This window comes from Anas acuta, chromosome 1 (assembly GCF_963932015.1).
Source record: "Anas acuta chromosome 1, bAnaAcu1.1, whole genome shotgun sequence".
NCBI lineage: Eukaryota > Metazoa > Chordata > Aves > Anseriformes > Anatidae > Anas > Anas acuta.
Window position 1 is genome coordinate 7723678 of NC_088979.1, and position 18078 is coordinate 7741755.

Sequence of the window (18078 nt, forward strand, 5' to 3'; positions counted from 1 at the left end):
CTTGAAATGGGGGCAAAATTCCTGTGTGCATATAATCTTTGATCATGTTTGGATTCATCTCCAGCCTTTTGCAATCATCACTGGCTAGTCTCAGGGAAAAAAAATAATAATAAATGAAAATAATAAATACATAAATAAAATGAAATAAATTTAAAAAATAAAAATAAAAATAAAAATAAAAATAAAAATAAAAATAAAAATAAAAATAAAAATAAAAATAAAAATAAAAATAAAAATAAAAATAAAAATAAAAATAAAAATAAAAATAAAAAGAGTTGTACCTAAGACCAAATGCAAGGTTGCAAGGTGATGATGAATATAAAAAGATTATGGTCCTGCAATAAAGCTTTTAAGGGACACGTCATCTATCTGCCTCATGCTTGTACTCTCCTGCTTGTTCAGGACAAAATCACAGACTTTCTGAAAAGAATCTTGTGTTTTAAGCTGCACACGTGTTCAGGTCCTGTGCCTCCATTTGAAGGGCAAATGAAGTGAAAACTACCTCTGTAGGAACCAGTCCCTCAGAGGTCATTTGCTCCAACCAGATGAGCTGCAAAGACATCTTCACTGCTGTGCAAAACCCATTTTTTACTCCTACCTGACTCGGTTCCAGCAGAAGCCATGGCAAACTGTAGCCAAACAAATGATGTGTTTTGCACCAGGTGATTCTCTCTTTCTAGGAGACAAGGGGCCTCATCTTTCTTAAATTACCACTATTATGAAGCTCAGATGAACAAAGCTGTAGTGTCAATCGGGGCAGGGGAGGAAGGAAGAAGACAAAATGGCACAGGCTTGAGACAGCTCCTCATCTGTGCCTAAAATGAAATAAGGTTTAGCTTGGTGTCCCTCAGATCATGGACAGAGTGCCTATTGAGGTAGAAGACACAAAGAGAGGATCCCTGTTTGAAACAGAAAACATCAGAGCCTCCCATCCGGCCAGGGAACACAAAGAATATCAGGCAGCATGAAAATGATCCGCCTTGGCACAGTATCAACTTGTCACGGCTCCTGTAAGGCATCACAAGAGAGATTTCTGAAATGACTTGAAAGTTGCTTTGTTGCCATTTCAGAGAGCTCCTTCCAAACATGATGGTAAGCATGGGAAAGGTGATGATTTGAAGATGTAACAACAAGAGGAAGGGAGCTGGCATCCACAGCCCATCAAAGATGGAAGCTGACATTTCGAAGCGAACAAGAGATGACAAGCCATGTGGGGATGAGACAAGAAGGTTGTTCAAAGTGAAAACAAGATTGTGTTGTATAAACAGAGAAAGGGGAAGTAACAGAAGACTGCAGGAAGGAGGTGATAGTGTCAATGTACTGGGGTAGAAAAATGAATTTGAATTGATTTAAACAGGAGAAAGTTACATGTGCAAACACTGGAGAAAAGAAGCTTGCAGTCAGTGAGATGCCAGGTGATGAGAGACAGAATAAGACTTCTAGTTATGCTGAAGTTACAAAAAGACCACATCCACATAAAGAAGGAATGCAAGAAAATATTCAATAATCTCATGTCTTTGTGCTGACTTGAATTGATAACTAACTACATGTAAGTCAGACCTGCCAGAAAAGCAACCTAAGGCCATTGTTTGGACAGAATAAAACAGCCTGGAGTAAGCAGGTAAGTGTGTGACCCATCAGCATAGATGTGATAAGATGAATTTGTGTTCATGGATAACAATGCCAAGAGACAAAGAGAAAATGAGTAAGAGGAGGTCCTTGTAGCATCCTCACAAGAAGCTGGAGGAGGGTCAGAAGGTGACAAAATGTGATCTGAAACGTGACAAAAGGTAATAAATGGGATTCAAAATGTGACAAAAAATGTGTCAATATCACAAAATGTGATTCAAAATAAGTTAGAGGCGCTCAGGGAGAAGGACATCCCAGGAAAAGGGTATGGTCAATGGCATCAAGAGCTGCTGCAGGTCAGTGAGGGCAGAGGCACATACAGAGACTTAGCTTGGCAAGAGCCACTGCAGACTGGTGAAGGCAGGCAAGGGAATGCCAGTTGGACTGGAGAAAGTCTAAAACAGAAACAGAAGAGAACATTTTATTTTAAGACAAAATCTCTCACTTCATCTGCTCTGTATTCTTTCATGCTTTTGGCTTCATGCGCTTCCAATTTCCTACTTACATAACTCCTAGGAAGAGTACGGGTGGAGAAGAATTATTGGGATCGCAGTCCTACAGCTGGGCAAACGCGACCGGATGGCTGCCATGTGCCCGCTGCCACGTGTCAGGATTCCTTATAGGAACACAAAGCAGCCAGCCAGCAGCACTGTTCTTCATCTCCAGCTGAGGACACCAGCAGGGTAAGGCTTATCTTCAAGAAGGGAGGGTTGAGAGCTTGCATAACTCACTGGTTTTGAGCTACTAAGCCAGGCAAAGCAAGCTGGCATGCAATAGCAGCTCAGGCTTTCAGCTCTGGAGCTGCCTGGTTCAATCTGCAAGGTGTCATTCAAGAAGAGAGGCTGGCACAGTTGCTTTGCCTCAGTGGAGAAAGACTGTTGAAATGGCACCTTTTAGAAGAAACCAGCTTTTGAAAATTTGTAATAAAACTAAAGATTGGCTCTAATAGCTAAATATTCATGTTCTTGCCTAACTTAATTTGTAAGATTTTCTTCTATTTCTCTTACTCCCATTTTCTTAATGGGTCCCCCTAGTGTTGATGGGTTTTCTTTTAACTGAATATACTCAGAATCACAGTTTCAGCAAATCATTTAGTGAGAGAGAAATCTTTACCTCTCTCAATGTTTCACTGTAACTCTCTTCAGTTACAGTGAAATAACTAACATGCACTCATTAAACTGGCATTTAACCCAATGTCTCAATGGGTGTAGCTCCCATTAACAATCATTTAAATGAATAGAGCTGCAAGCTCTGGACCGGTTAATGATTGATGCTAATTAGCAGCAGATGAACAGAAGAAGCCATCTTAAATAAACAGACAAATCTCTGCACTAAAAGAAAAGAAACCATCAAACTCCCACTTATAATGAAGTTAATTTAAAACTACTGTTGAACAAAACCAGGACTTCAGCTTGAAGGAGACACTCAGCATCCTTCTCATGATTGCAAAAGAGAAAATACATTTTCAGTTGAAAGCCTACAGTTCTGAACCTGTTGTAGACCAGCCATATGAGCCCTATTCTTCTCTTCCAGCAATTAGTGGCAGTCGCCCTGGCTCTATTGCCTCAGTGTTAGCCCACATTGCTGATAAGTCCACCACAGAACAGTGGATGCAGGAGCCACCTGATGTCACAGAAAGTTGAATCTGAATTGCAGCTCCAGTAATGGCATCTCAGCTAAAAAAAAAATGCCCTTGTTGTGGATCTTTCAGCTATGCTGCACCACCACTTTCTCCAAAGTGTCTGTTTAAAAAACGTCAAGTGCTATATTGGACATACTGTTACAGAATTAGGTGAATGTTCCCTATCTCTTAGATACCATTTCTCTGCTAAAACATGACCATCTTCTCTAACCATTTGGGCTCTCTCCTTGCTTGCTTTATTCTGTTTTTCTCTCCATCTCAGCCTCACCCAGAAAGCTTCTGCAAAACTTCATGGGTAGTAGTCAGTGCCCAGCATGGGCCCTACCACTTTACTTCTTTCTTCAGCTCCTTCATCTTTGTTTTCCTTCGTTTTGCTTCTCACAAGCCTGTTCCAATGGTTTTAGTCAGCCCTTAATTGCACTATGCAGTCAGTCAGATTGCAACCCTTCCATGGTAACTCCTTTGGCCAGTTGCAAAAGCTCTTGGAGTGGCAAGGGCAGTGATGCCATCAAGGCCTTTTCCCAGGTCTGATGCTTGGCCTCATATCTGACACTTTGTAAAACTAACAACACATGGAAAAGACTAGAACTTAAATTATCTCTCTCATAGTATTTCCAGCCTAGTAGGACCAATAAGACAAAAAGATATTTGCATTATAATTGGCAGATATGACTCGACACACCAAAATTGGAACTGCTCTGAAGAAAGGCTGCTGGATAATTTTTCCTCTAAGACAATTGTTCTGAGCATAGTCATGCCTTTTAAAGGACCATTGATCCACTCCCACCAGCACAAACCATTAGGATTAATGGTTAATGCTGAACGCAGGCAGACCTCCAGTGAGAAGAGTTTCCATATTCGTCAGATTCATATTTGTTTGTTCTTTCTTGGCATTTATCCTTTTTTTTGAGAGGAAGGATGGGTTGCTTTGCTTTATAGGATTTGCAAACACAAGTGGGGAAGGTAGGAGCTCCTTAATACTGTCTGAAATGACCACAGCTGTGAAGCAGTACAGAGCATCACCTCAGTAATGTTAAACCCAAATTTTTCTTGGACTCTCCGTTGACAGTTTGCTATGCTAAAAGCAAATGTTGCTCAACTGAAGTGAACAATATTGTGCTTGTTCACAGCTGTATTCAGAACTAGCAATTGCCTGTCACAGCAAGATGAAGTTAATGCCAGATGTTGCTATCTCTTATTGCAACTGATAATAAAGCTCTTGAATGAAAACAATAACATCGCACTTGGGAAAATTCATAGAAGAGGTAAGAAGCCAGATTCTCAGATGTTGGGAACTAGCAAAAGCCAGTTTGCATCAGCTGAGACTCTGGTCCCATATCTCTATTTCAGAGAACCAAATTGAAAAACTAAATTAGAAACTGATAACTTAGAAAAGGAATGCAAATCAAATGAGGAATATAAATCAAAGGTTAATAAATTTTGCTAGAGGTTACTCTTGTATTAAAGAAGCTCTCAAAACATTTAAACACATTTGAAAAAAAAAAGTCTTTGAAGTATCTGTAGATGACTTTCAGCTTTTGTAACAGCTTATTTTGTACCTATTCAGGGACCTGTGCAATTGAGTAAGTTTGATACTGGGAGCGAGGAATTGGTAGAGCTGTGTTTCTGCTTGATGACAGCAAATAGGGACTGACAACAAAAAAAGACATTTTAAATGGAAAAATGGAAATAAAGCACTGAGATCTCTGCTTGTGGAATTCATGCTTAAGATCAGTTAGAATTAAATGATGCATTTTGTTAGAAAATGAAATATACGCTTTTCCGTAAGCATAAATTCTTATTTTTTCCCCAGACATTCCTAGACAGATTACAGAGCCAATTTTTAAACTAATAAATAGGAAATCTTCTCAATACCAGTGAGTTTAGCTTCCCTATGCTCCTGAGAATATCTAGTCAAAGAGAACTGCCTAATTTATATTTTCTAAGTAGCAGATAAAGATAATTATTTTTAAGTGGAAACATAATTGCCATCAGAAATTAATTCCAGTAGCAGAGAAAATCCAATACACCAATTTATAAAAGAGAGTTGTTTCAGCCTTCTCAGGGATAAACTAGTGATTTGATCAACAGTGATCACTAACGAGAAGTTTGCTCGGTTACAAGTGCCTATCAACTCTGGTGGACAATTTTGTCACAGAGAAAAGCCTCCAACACCTAGAAAGGCTGAGTAGAAAAGAAACCACAAGGAGAAAGAACTAGTATGGGTGGAAACAAATGAAAAAAAAAAAAAAAAAAAAAAAAAAAAAGAATAAAATTGAAGGATTCAAGAGATTACAGGCTCAAAAATGAATTGATGGGAAAACAGAGTGCAGATAGTAGATAAAGCACTCCAGCAGTACCTCCTGCTACTGGAAGGTCCCCAAGGAGCTGGTGGATGGTGCCCCATTGTGCAATTTTCAGAGCCATCAGACAAGGCCAAGGAACAGACCCTGAGGTCACTCAGGTCCCCCCATCCAGCTTCTCCTGGTGGCATTGGATACTACAAAGGCCTTTGAAGACTGCAGCTGCTTGGATCATCATGCTGCAAGCGGGTCACAAACCAGTATCCAACTTCTATTCGCGCACCCCCACTGCAGCCTTGGCTCTTTTCTCATCATTGCTCCCACTACATTTGCTTATTCACCTGTGTCCAATTAAAAATCATAATAATAATAATAAGAGCTGCATCTGTCCACTGAATGGAGCACAACCTTGTCCATTGCCCATATGGAAAAGCTCTTTGGTCTAATGCTGCTTTTGTCACCCTTTGGCCTGCACTAAGAGGAAGCAATCCCTCTTTGCAGCATCTTCTGTGATGGTACCATCTTCCATGCAGCTCAATGTACTTCAGATTTTTATACAGGAGTTTCTTGCCGGAGATATCTGGATATTACAGAAACCACTGAGACTCCAAAATCCATTGTCAAAAACAAAGCTACCTTCGGACTGGCTTGCATTTCCCTAGCACCCATTGTTGACACAGGATAAAATGCCTTTTAAACCTTCCCCAGTTGTTCCTCCTATTTCCAAACTATTTGAGCACTGTTATAATTTTTTAGTGCTATGTTGCTCCCCTCAGAGTATTTCCGTAGTTTGCTTTGCTCCTGGTACAATTTAACGAAGAAAGCTAACGACCTCTCTCTATTACCTCAGCAGCGCCAGATGCAATGAATGCAGTACCCAGAAAGTCATTTTAATTCTGCCCTCAGTCCAAACCCACACACTTGTCAGGGAAGGCTGAGGACCTCGCTTTGTAAGGAAGTAAAGAAGCTTTATCAAAGAAACAAGTCACTATAGCAACACTGTAAATGAGAATTTATGTTTTGGGGTAGGGGAGAAGCAGAGGGTGTTATTCAAAGAGAGCGGGTCCTGGCCTGTAAGCCTGCGTGTTTCCAGCATGTGAATGGTTCCATCTGGGAATACTCACAGTGTCATTATTGCCCTCTCCAGATTTCTGGTTTCTGAGCTTTTTTCTGCATTGCATTCCTGTTTGCAAGCCTTTTCCTTGCACTCACAAGGACAAGCATCCTGCCTTTGATTTTGTATGAAGCCTAACATCCTTTTGCTACTTTAAAGCGTTCAACTCCATGCTCACTGTCAAGTCTCTGTCAAGAGGACCAAAGTCCAGCTTGTTCAGATTTTCTGCCTTGAAACAATATCTCCACCCTGTCAACGTATTCATACGGTTTTCTTTCAACACTTACGGCTACCTAGGAGTGAATTTCAGTTGCATTGTCTCTGCAATTCTCTGCCTGCCTCTCTGCTGTTGCTTAAAGCCCTTGCACAGCTGCAATGCCAGACAAAGTTCTCCAAGCACACCCGGGCTGCCTGCAGTCAGCTGCACACATTCTTGTCCAGGGAGGTATGAAATGTGGCCAGACACCCGGACACCTGTTACAACATATTTTAATAACTAAGGTTGACCGTATTTTCTATAGAAATAGAAATTCTCAGTTATGGTTTCTGATAAAAGCACCCTGGGGTTTAGTAGCTGACACTTTGATGCTTCTTTAGGTAAACTGGTGAGAGGGGAGCTCATCTGTCATGGATGAGCAATGGTGGAAGTGGGAAAAGTTAAGGCTTTTAAGTAACAGGAACTCAATTCATTTGACTTGAGCATTAAAAGATAAAGCAGTGTCAGCTCCACAACACAGGGGGAGGGAAAATCTCCCTAATGTTATAGATGCAAGTCTATACTCATTTACAGTGCTCAGATAAGCATCAAGGCCAATTTCCTTGCAGTACCTCACTGCTCTTAGAATATAACTTGAGATAAAATCGTTGAGTTATTAAAATTCAGAGAATAATGTTAAATGTTGAGCGCTAGTCAGGCAAAATTATGTCCAGACTGATCGGCATTCATGCATAATTAAAGCTGGTTTTGTTCAAGTTATTCATACATTTACCAATTCTCGGCATTACAGGAGTAAGAATGACTTCTACTGGAAAACACCTCCTGAGTCATGCAGCCACTCTTCTCTGTCTGTACACGGCCTGAGAGACTGCTGGGCACACCGAGCAAGAACCTCACTAGGGTGAGTCAGCTTACACAACCCCTCATTTTGCTGCTTTACAGCACATTTAGGATATTTCCACTCGGATGATCTCTGAAGCACCCCTCTTTGTATGGAAGCATGAGCTTCTTCCTGGAAAACCAGGAAAAAATCCACTTCCAACTAGTTTTCTATGATGTGACTTGAAAGATGCTAATGGAGAATGAAAGGCATTGTTAGTATTTTTCTCTATGAATACATCAATATGCATTTTATCTCTTTGACTGAACAAGTGGCTGTTCTGTCACATCAAAATTTACACATGATAGTTCAGTAAAGCACTAGATATATAAGAAATCCCCAGGACAAAAGCACATTTCAGTCTCTCAACTTTTATGCCATGTTAAAAAAAAAAAAAAAAAAAAAAAAAAAAGATCACAGACAAAAGGCGCTGAATTGTTTTCTACCAAAAATAGAGATTTAAGACCCTCAGCTATCCCACAGTTCTTTTCCTGACTCATTTTGTTCATGCTGTTGCAGATTCAAGGAGCAACTGCCCGATGAAAGCTTCACACATAATTGCAGGCAGGAGGTATGGAAAAGCAATCATTGAATGCCATGACTTATTAAAACTGTATCACTAAAATATGTTTCAGAGTTAGTTTAGTCTCTGTTTAGTATTCCATTTTTAACACAGTTAGAAAGTAAAGTAAGCCACTTACAGTGAACCAAAACTTCCCTTGTTTCCATGGAAATGTTTAGAAGGCTGATCTGAAGTTAACCAGACTGGTAAATACAAATGCTTGTCACCAGCCAGCTTAATCCCCACGGCTGCCTCTCGTACGCACCATCACACCCGGGAACCTTTTCCACTGTGAAACACTCCTTAATGACAGCTGATTTCTAATCCAGTGCACAGACCCAGCAAGATCCTCTTGGATATGTGTAACAGAGCTGGGGGCAGGGGGAGCTACCAAGCCACACACTCGCTATCTAAAACTTTCATTTCAACAATTGGCCCTTTTAAGGTCCTACAGTTCAAACGATGACCTGGTGTCTTTTTATTATACAGTCACTCTCTGTCATTCCCAGCTTTCCCCTAACTCCAGGACTTTTACAGCAGTGCAATGTTTGTCTTCAGTGAAATTACTCCTGCTTTATCCCAGTCTATGTGAGATAAGAATGAGCTCATTTGTGCTTTAGTTGTTGAAGAGATGTTGTGGATCACTGTTCAAATATTAATAGTGATGTTTGCTATGGAAATATGGTATATAATAAACCAGTAATGCCCAGCAAGACTGATGATTGCAGGTCTTGTTGCAGGGAAGGGGTAAGGGTTTCTTCCAAGACTTTGTAAGGGAAGGAAGTTATCTGAATATTGCTACAAAACAGCCAAGAAAACCCTGTCATTTGTGCCCTTGTGAAACTGCAGACTTCACATGCATATCAATTTTTTGTTGTGTTCAAGGCAGAAAACTGGCAACACTGAAAATGAGAGGCAAGTCCCGCTCTGCCAAAGTTTCAGAGCAAGTTGACCTTGGGGTATCTCAGTGCTACCTGAAGGCGTGGACCTGCTGCTCCATCCCACCTTTCCATACACCTCCTTGTCCCCATGCCAGACACTTCTTCCAGCTTCATTCCTTGCACCAGCTTTGATGCTTGCCAGGCCTTCACTGAGGTAATTCGCCCTCACTGAGGTAATTCAGCTCACTAATTTGACAGAAAGGCAGGCACTTTTTTGTTGAGTTATTTTTCTTCTAGCTCAGCAAGTCAAATTGAGCCCAGCAAGAGACCAACAAATGCCAAAACCAACATTAATGGCCAGAAATGGGTGGCTACCTCAATAGCAGAGAGCCATTACATTGCCTCAGCTGTATATCTGAAACGTACCTTAGCTTTAAACAGTTTAACTCTATTACCCAAGTAAAAATCACACTTAGCTTCATTTTGTGCCAAAAAAAAAAAAAAAAAAAAAAAAAAAAAAAAAAAAAAAGCCTGAAAAGCTTACTTCTTCAACGAGCAGAGAGTAAAAAACAAAAGTTGCAGCTCCACCCCATGCTGGAGCCACTCCATTTTGTTTTCAAGTACTTTTAACATGTGGGAAAGCTCTATATTGTCACTGCCTTCAGGCATTGAGGTGGGTGTGAAATTAGCTTGACCAAATGGGCTGTGTGAGATATTCAGTGTGCCTTGTGCTCCAAATTTCTTTAGGTGCTCTGGGAAACACACATTTTTGTTTAGGAAAATACACGGTTGCTATATTTTACTTCCAGCAACATGTTGTTCAGCACTGTCATTTTTTTATTCGGTATAACACTTTTTCTGTCTTAAAAGACCATAGCGATTGGTATGGAACATATAATTATTCAGTCACTTGAGTAAAATATTAACATTGTGCACATACAGTTAAATAAACATTTTCACTTAAAAGGCTAAAAAAAAATGAAAGCATCATAGACGGTGACTGTTTTGTGGTTACCATGTGCCTACCTCAAACAGAACTAACACCTATAATATTTATGTCACTGAACAATACAGAAAAGTAGTGGTGAAAAATCTCACATAAGCTGTGGGTGAGGTATAGATTCACCATCCTGCTGCAGTGATATAGCTCCCAAGATAAATAAGATCCAGTAAACTATGAACAACTTGGGGAGGGGAAAAACAGCAAATCGAGAGAATAAATGTTTGTTTGTACAAGCCCTGGAAGCAGGTAAACATCTTAAGCCCCTAGCCAGAGGGATTCAAGCCGGTGTGAACATATCTGCAGAGAATGGCTTATCAAATGTTTTCAGCAGGAAAAAAAATGCAGTATCTGAAAGTGAATCATAGAAGAGATTCAGATATTTCTGCTGTGTCACATGAGGTCAAGATGCTTAACATTCAGTGAGCTAGAAGACAACAACAAAACTTGAACTATCTTTTACCATGACTTGAGACAGAGCAGAGCCCAGCCCTGACAGCAGATGCACGAGAAACAGCTGTCAAAGACCAAACAAGCCTGAGCAGTTTCATCTCCTGGGATTATCAGTGTTACAAGGCTGCTTTTGGAAATAAAAAAAGTGAAAGAAACTGAAAGCAATTTCTTTCCTGACCAAAGTTGTCTGAGTAGCAAAACCAGGAGAAATGCTAATCTCCCTAGCACACTGTATCTGCCACTCTGTGAAGAATAAAGCAGTGTTTCTTTTAAAATGCTTGTCAGAAAAATAACCCTAAAAGAAAGGGAAGGGCATCTGATTTAAAAATTTAATTAATAAATCATTTTCTCTGCTGTTAAATCAATGAAAATAGAGGCGCAGAGTGAGTCAGAAATCTTCAATAAAACTGAAAGTTTTCTTTGAAGCCCTTGGGCAGTCTGGAGTCCATACACAACAAAACTCAAGTTCCATATCTTGAATTTTCTTGTAATTTGAATTTTTGCCCTGTTTTGAACGGTTACTCATGGAACTCATGTTCAAAAAGCAGGTGGGCAAGCAAAGAGCACATGAATCATTAAAGAAGTATTGCAGAGCTTCAAACAGCAAGGAAGGGAAAAGCCATACAGCTAGCAGGGACATTAATGAGCTGACACAAAGGGGATTGCTACCCCAAAGGTCCTTGACGAGTGAAAGTTCATATCCCATATATCCACCAAGCCCTTGAGAGTTGTGAACCTATACACCATAGAACAACAGGAGCATGTTTGTCTCTGGCAAGCTATCTGATGGCACATTATTTCCTGAAGATAACTAAATTGAGTTTTCCTAAAAGGACAGACTGAAAAAACTGGGTTTGCTCATCCTAAAAAGAAAAGGCTAAAAAGGGCTATCACTGCTGCCTTCAACTACTGAATTGGAGGGTGCAGAGAAGATGGAGAAAGACTCCTCAGAGGTGCCCATTGAAAGCACAGTGGGCACCATGGGAAATTCCTACTCAATACAAGGAAAAAAGTATCACCATGATGGTGGTCAAATATTTGAAGAAAGGACCAGAGAAGTTGCAAAATCTCCAGCTAATAAGGCCCTGAGCAACCTGATCTATGTTGGCCCTGCTTTGAGAAAAGGGTTGGTCCAGAGCCCTTCAAAGGTCTCTTCTAACACAAATTGTTGTGTGATTCTGTCCCACCAAGGTGGGCAGATGGTGTAATCAGTCTCCTCTCCTTCCCGCTGGTTTCTAGGATTGTACACATTTGGAAACCAGCTGTTTTGCAGCAGCTTTCTAAGAAGATATGTGTGGTAAAAAGGTTCCTAGTTTGTCAGAGCACCTTCTTCAGAAGAGGAAGGAGATTTCACTGTGCCTTTCTGAACCTAATCGTACAGAGCTGAAATTTTGTATAGATTTTGTATAAAGAGAGATGTCTGGAGCAGCACCACCAGCACCAGGACTTTCAGTGGAGAAAAATCCTCAAGCCAATAAAGAGCCTACCTGATTCCCCATATATTAATGAGTAAAGTCAAGTCCAACTTGGCTAGGTTACACAACTAAATTGATTGAATCCTGGGACACTGTTTCTACCACGAGTCTTGCTGCAGAGAATTTCACCACTAGCTTGCCTCCCTGAAAATATAATTTCATGTCACGATTACCCTAAACAACTGTGATTTTGCAAAAGAAGCAATCCTGTTCCAATTCCTCAGCCACGCTTTTTTTTAAACTTGTGCCAGCTTTGGCATTGGTCTAATCCTATGGTGAGCTGGCACAGGACCTATATTGTTGGCACTAGAATGAATATTTTCTTTGGCCATAAGTAGCTTGGCTCACTGCCAATTCAGATGAGCAGCAGAGCTGGTGCAGGAACAGGGGTAAGGAGAAGGCATCCACACATCCAGGGATCAGCCATGTGACAATTTGAAACACTGGCTTGTGACACAAATACTGCTCGGTGTCAAGAGAGGCAATTTCAAGAGAGGTCCCTGTAAGCAGTGCAGTGAGCCAGACATGCTGCAGAGCACAAGATGGAGCTGGCAGGCTGTTGCCAGCAACCTGCCTGGAACTGGCATTGAGAAGGAAAAACTGAGGCCACCGAGTCCATGGAGTCCTTTAGAGCAAACTGCTTTACTTTAGCAGTATTTGGGACCTATTCAGCCCTAGCTTTGTCCCTGTTACCTAGCACTTCAGAGGTTCCCAACAAGCCGTTGTACTTTTCATCTTAGTGCTAACTACCCACATCAATATCCTGCTCTAAATGATGCAAATGGGAGTTCCACTGCAGAGTTCAAGAGGGCAGGGATAGATGAATACAGGGACTTGTGGGAACACCAGGAGTCTGTCTGGCTTCTGGCACACAGCCCAGCAATTCATGAATTCAGAAGAGACCATTAGATCATTTAGCCTGACCTGCTGTATATCACAGGCCATTATATTTCACCATCTAATCCTTGCAACCAGGCCAACAAATATGTATCAGGTACAATAAACTGTTATTCCCTGCAATATTGCCAGCCTGAACAAATGCAATATTTTTTTCTGAAAGGATACCAAGTTGTGGCCAGTGTCCTACAGCCTGTGGTGGAAGACAGCTTTAAAAAACGAGGGATGAGGAAATATTCTGACCAGTGCAGGCTGGTAAAAGCTGCTGTTTACAAGACCAATATATTTGATTAACTTGGCACCTTATTACAAGGAAATATGAAGCCGCCAGTGGGAATGCTGAAATAAGTGTTTTCCAGAATCCATGTTATGGCTCATGATACAGCGTGTGGTGCCTGCTTAGATTAATTGCAATTTAATTCCAAATGCTTGATTAATATTGCAGTTCTGCGCAAGTAGTAGTGATGTATCGTGATGTATGGTGAACATAAAGCACAGACATCTATAGCACAGATGTCAGGATTAGCATGCTCCTTCTCCAACATCACCCCCAGCTCACTCACATCCTCATCTTCAGTCAAGATCCAATTACTGTTCCTCTGCCATCCCATGCCATAGCTCTCTAACACTGACACGAAGGACACTGCTTGAGTGCTCAGAGCATACTTGACACAAAATTTGCAGAATTCTTGGCTGTGTGAGAATGCCTGCGTTAAAACAAAAGACATGAGCATTTTTAGGGCATGAACCTTGCAACTGCGCACTGAAAGTCCATCTTAATCCCTCATTATTTATCTTAATGTGCCTTCAAATAACAGAAAACCCCAAAGACAATGTTAGTGTAGCCATGAATGTATTTTGCTCATGTGTAAGATTGTGGCCATCAGCTGTACCATGTGACTTGTTGAGAATCAGTTCTCATATCTTGCCCCAAAGACTGTCTGGGAAGTATCTCACCTAACTTTAGAGATGTACAGCATAGATAGAAACAGCTGAATTTGTTTCAAGAGAAGAATCCTAGCCATGAGTGGAAATTGGGTTTTGCTTATCTCTAGACTTTCTCTTGGATTACTGGGTCCAGTTTCATTTTCCCCAGCACAGAAGACATTGATGTACTGGAAGGAGGCCAGGAAAGGCCATCAAGATTGTCAGGGCACATGACATTCCTGAGGGTGTTGGGTTTATTTGGTCTTAAGAAAAGAAGGTAAAGGAGAGATCTCACTGCTATCTACTACACCCTGCTAATAGAGGATATAAACAAGATGCAGACAGATTCTTCTCAGAGATATGAAGGGATAGGGTGAGAGACAACAGTCAGAGCAGGAAATTTTGTCTTGGTATAAAGAAAAACAAATCACCACAAGCACTGTCAAAATACTGGAACAAGAAACTGGAGTGGCTCGGAAACCTTTTGCCTTGGAGATATTCAAATCTCATCTGAAGACATCCTGGGCAGGAGGTTGGACTAAATCTCCTTCTGATGAATCCTCCAACCACAATTATTCTGTGATTTGTGAAAATACCTACAGATGTTCCAAACTGATCTTACATAAGGACTCGAGGCATTAGTCGTAAGGCATGATATATTGAAAAACATAAACAGAGCCCTTTTATTCACTTGCTTGTGACAATTACTTGCCGTTTCAATCTTTTCTCCATTCATGAGATTTTTTTAAAACTGAAAACTGAAAGAGCCATGCAATCCTACAGCTCAGGGATATGGTCCTTAAGAATCTAAAATATACTCCATAAATAATACATGGCAAGATCTACACCACTGCACCTACACAATGTATTCTGAATTAGTTTGCAGGCCACAACACGGGTGTACCCACCAGGGAGCTTTTGCTCATGGATCAGAGCAGTCAGTGCACTCACTTCATGGGTTCCTTCCAGTGACTTCCATTAAATGATTCCCACTCTGAACAAAATAGATCTCTGTTATTGCCAGTGGTTTGATAGCTGGTGTATGGTGCATTGGAAGTGTGCCTAAAAACTGGAGTTTATTTTAAATATCAGCCTCTTACTAAGGATATGAAGGCTCTATTTTTGGAGAAGCTCGACATTTACAATGCTGATGTGCAAACGTAGAGCAGTCAGTTAGTAGATCTTACATGTCCATTCAAGACCAGAGCTACTTTTATATGCCTTGTGTATTACTTTTTCTCAGTGAGGCCTTGAGGCAGAATAAGAATGGGAATATCACTTTACATGGAAAAAAAAATATGAAAAACAAATTAAAGATATCACATTCTGTTGAACATTCAGTATTCCCACTCATAAAACAAGACTATATACTATGTTCATAATAACTTGAAGCTAATGAAGCACAGCTGCTTTATATGCTTCAGAAGCAGATTAAGACACAACAGGATGTTCAGTAACTATGTTAGAAAAACAAATTCCTTAAACTATCTATGTTAATCTACAGGAAAAAGAAAAAATAAGAAAAAGAAAAAAAAAAAAAAAAAAAAAAAACTTCTGCATACGAAAGATGGCTCTGTGCTCAATCTATTCTTGTAGTTCCTCTGGATTAACACATTATCTTATGTCGGATTCAAAAAAGTAAAAGTGAGAATGGTGGCAATTAAACCTTGATCCAAATCTTGTCTTGAGCTGTCTGTATGAATGTGTGCTAAGCTTGAATTTGCATATTTTCTTATGTAAAATTTGCATCAAAGTGAAGAGAAGACATACTTCACCTACTACTATAGGAGCTACACAGAGCTATCAAAAATACTGACACCTATTTAAATTATGTTTGTATTTAGGTCAATGTTGAAAACTGAAGCTGTTTTATATATATATATATAAATTATTAATATATATATATATATAAATATTTTGCCAAAGTTTTCCAAACACCTTTAATTTATATATCATTTTTCAGACATCAGTGCGGTGTCCAATATTACAACACATTTTAAAAAAAAGTTTATTTTTTTAAAGCTAACACATCTGTATAGTTGAAGGAAATGAAAGTAATAGAAAGTTACACAATTTCTGTAAATATTAAGATGAAAGTGTTTGTATCTTCGTATTATCATTTCAAGCAGTCCTGGACTGTAGACATAATAGATCTGACATTTGAGTCTTGCTTCGACCTTTGCAGCTTAGAAACTTCTTTTGTTTAAATAATTCATGCTATTTTCCAATCACTTTTTAAATTGCCTTTATGCCAACACCTTTGATGTGCATCACCCCTTACTAAGATGAGGTCAAATCCTGCTCTAGCTCTTGCAGTGTAAATCTGGTTATTGACAATCTCATTTAAAGTTATTACAAATATTCATGGGTTCAATTTACCACAGAGCCTAGATTCTTAGATTATAGTCACTATCTCTTTTAAATACCACATCCTTAAGATCTGAGCAACCTAGAGATTTAATTGTATGTTGCACTTCACTGAAATGCTGAGGATTTTTTCCCTCCCCAACATAAGCAGAGCTTTATTTTAGTTTTTGGCTGGTTTTCCACTAATAATCCATACAGTTTGCAGTGGTATGCATGCTGATGGCAATGATGTAAATCTAGAGAAGATCCAGGGAAGTCACTGGAGAGATGTATATGCAAAAAAGACAAGAGAAAGCAGAAAGAGTCCCCCAGATGTAACATATCTGTAACGCTCACATGCACAAAGGCTGACCTATGACAATAATTTATGCATATTTAATGCAAGAGGCAGCTGCTTACTTACAAGACGTTTTTAGGGGTAATGAAGCAAGAGCCTTAGATCCTGTGGAGAAGTAAAGGTAGCAAGTGTTTTGTACACTGATACAACAAATAGAGCATCGTGATGATACAAAAAGCTCAGGATGAAAACTGTAAGGACTCTGGCTCATAATCAGAGGCAGATAGGGATGGAGTGGCTAGAGGAAGGACAGGTCTGTCCTAATTCTATAGGTTAATGCAGATGTAGTAGTGATTGTCAGAAACACCATGGGTATCTGCTGCTCAGGCCCCTCGCTTTACAGCTGAGCTTTAATGTAAACTCTATGTGGGGCTGAGGGCTGCACACTGTGTGCTCCATTCCTATGTCTGTCCCATTCAGCCATTCCTCCAGCATCTGCAACCTGGAGGTAGGAATCACGTCAGCATACTACCCACAGCTAAGGATCACGAATCAGAACTCCTGGATTGCTTTGATTCCCCAGGGAATGCAATGCAATCCTACAATCACCTTCCCATCATGACAATTTAATGGTTCACAGAAGTAAGTGCTCAGCTGACTACGCTCTTAAAGCAGCGTGGGTGCTCAGAGCAGACAGAAACAAAACTATTTCTGAGTTAGAAAAAAAGAAAAAAGGAATATTAAGAGAAAAAAATATATATTGCAAGAAAAAATAGGCAATTAAAAGTTATTTCTTAAATCTGACAAGCCTTTAACTTAGACAGCCTTGCCATAACAAAACCATGAAAGATACACAAAGTGAATACGGAACTTCTATCAGAGAGATAGGAGATTTCATTGAGAGAAAACAAGAGCCAGCAGATGAATGAATCTTAATTCCATAGCATTTGTAAGGTCTTGAAAGTTTAACATACTTTATAAAAGCTAAATATTATTGCCACAGTCAAGGGAGACAAATCCCATGTGTGTCTCCATTTATTGGAGTGGCCAGAAGGGTAATCAGGAAATTAATTTCTCAAATGTTAATAATGGGGAAATGGATTTTTTTCAAAATGTTTACAGGTGCAGATTTAATCTCAGCAGCAGTCACAATAACTCCTACATCCCCTTTTATTCCTCATCTTTTTCTTTCCCAAGCAGCATAACAGGCCTGGAAGTTATGTGGTTTGGAAGGATGAAACTGTCAGTGTAGGCTTCCTGGAAGTGCTCATTGCTCCAATTCCTTCTTCTCTAGCCTTCTTCACAGACCTACCAGTGGTAGCCTCTGCTATTCCTTGCAGGTTTGATGCTACATCATTTCCCTGTTGTGGTCCTCTCGGTGAAAATCTGCTCACCTTGTTCAGAGCAAATCTGGGATACAAATATGTTTATGCCTTATGGATCCAGGGCTGGTA

General features: G+C 40.0%; 1 protein-coding gene and 1 long non-coding RNA gene across 15 annotated transcripts in view; both read right to left on the minus strand.

The window, feature by feature from the left end:
- DLG2 (discs large MAGUK scaffold protein 2) overlaps positions 1-18078 on the minus strand; it is a 1027768-nt gene that overhangs the window by 931604 nt on the left and 78086 nt on the right. The window contains exon 1 of one of the 14 annotated variants that reach the window (XM_068661400.1): positions 8487-8663. The exons of the other annotated variants lie outside the window; for them this stretch is intronic. Coding sequence (XP_068517501.1) covers positions 8487-8514 — 28 coding nt within the window. The 5' untranslated portion in view covers positions 8515-8663. Of the gene's footprint in view, positions 1-8486; positions 8664-18078 lie in introns of those variants that run through there. 14 annotated transcript variants of the gene reach the window in all.
- On the minus strand, positions 1438-2759 carry LOC137846712 (uncharacterized). The gene is made up of 2 exons (XR_011090618.1): positions 2135-2759; positions 1438-2024 (listed from the first exon to the last, which is right to left on the minus strand). It is a non-coding gene; the product is annotated as an uncharacterized lncRNA (long non-coding RNA).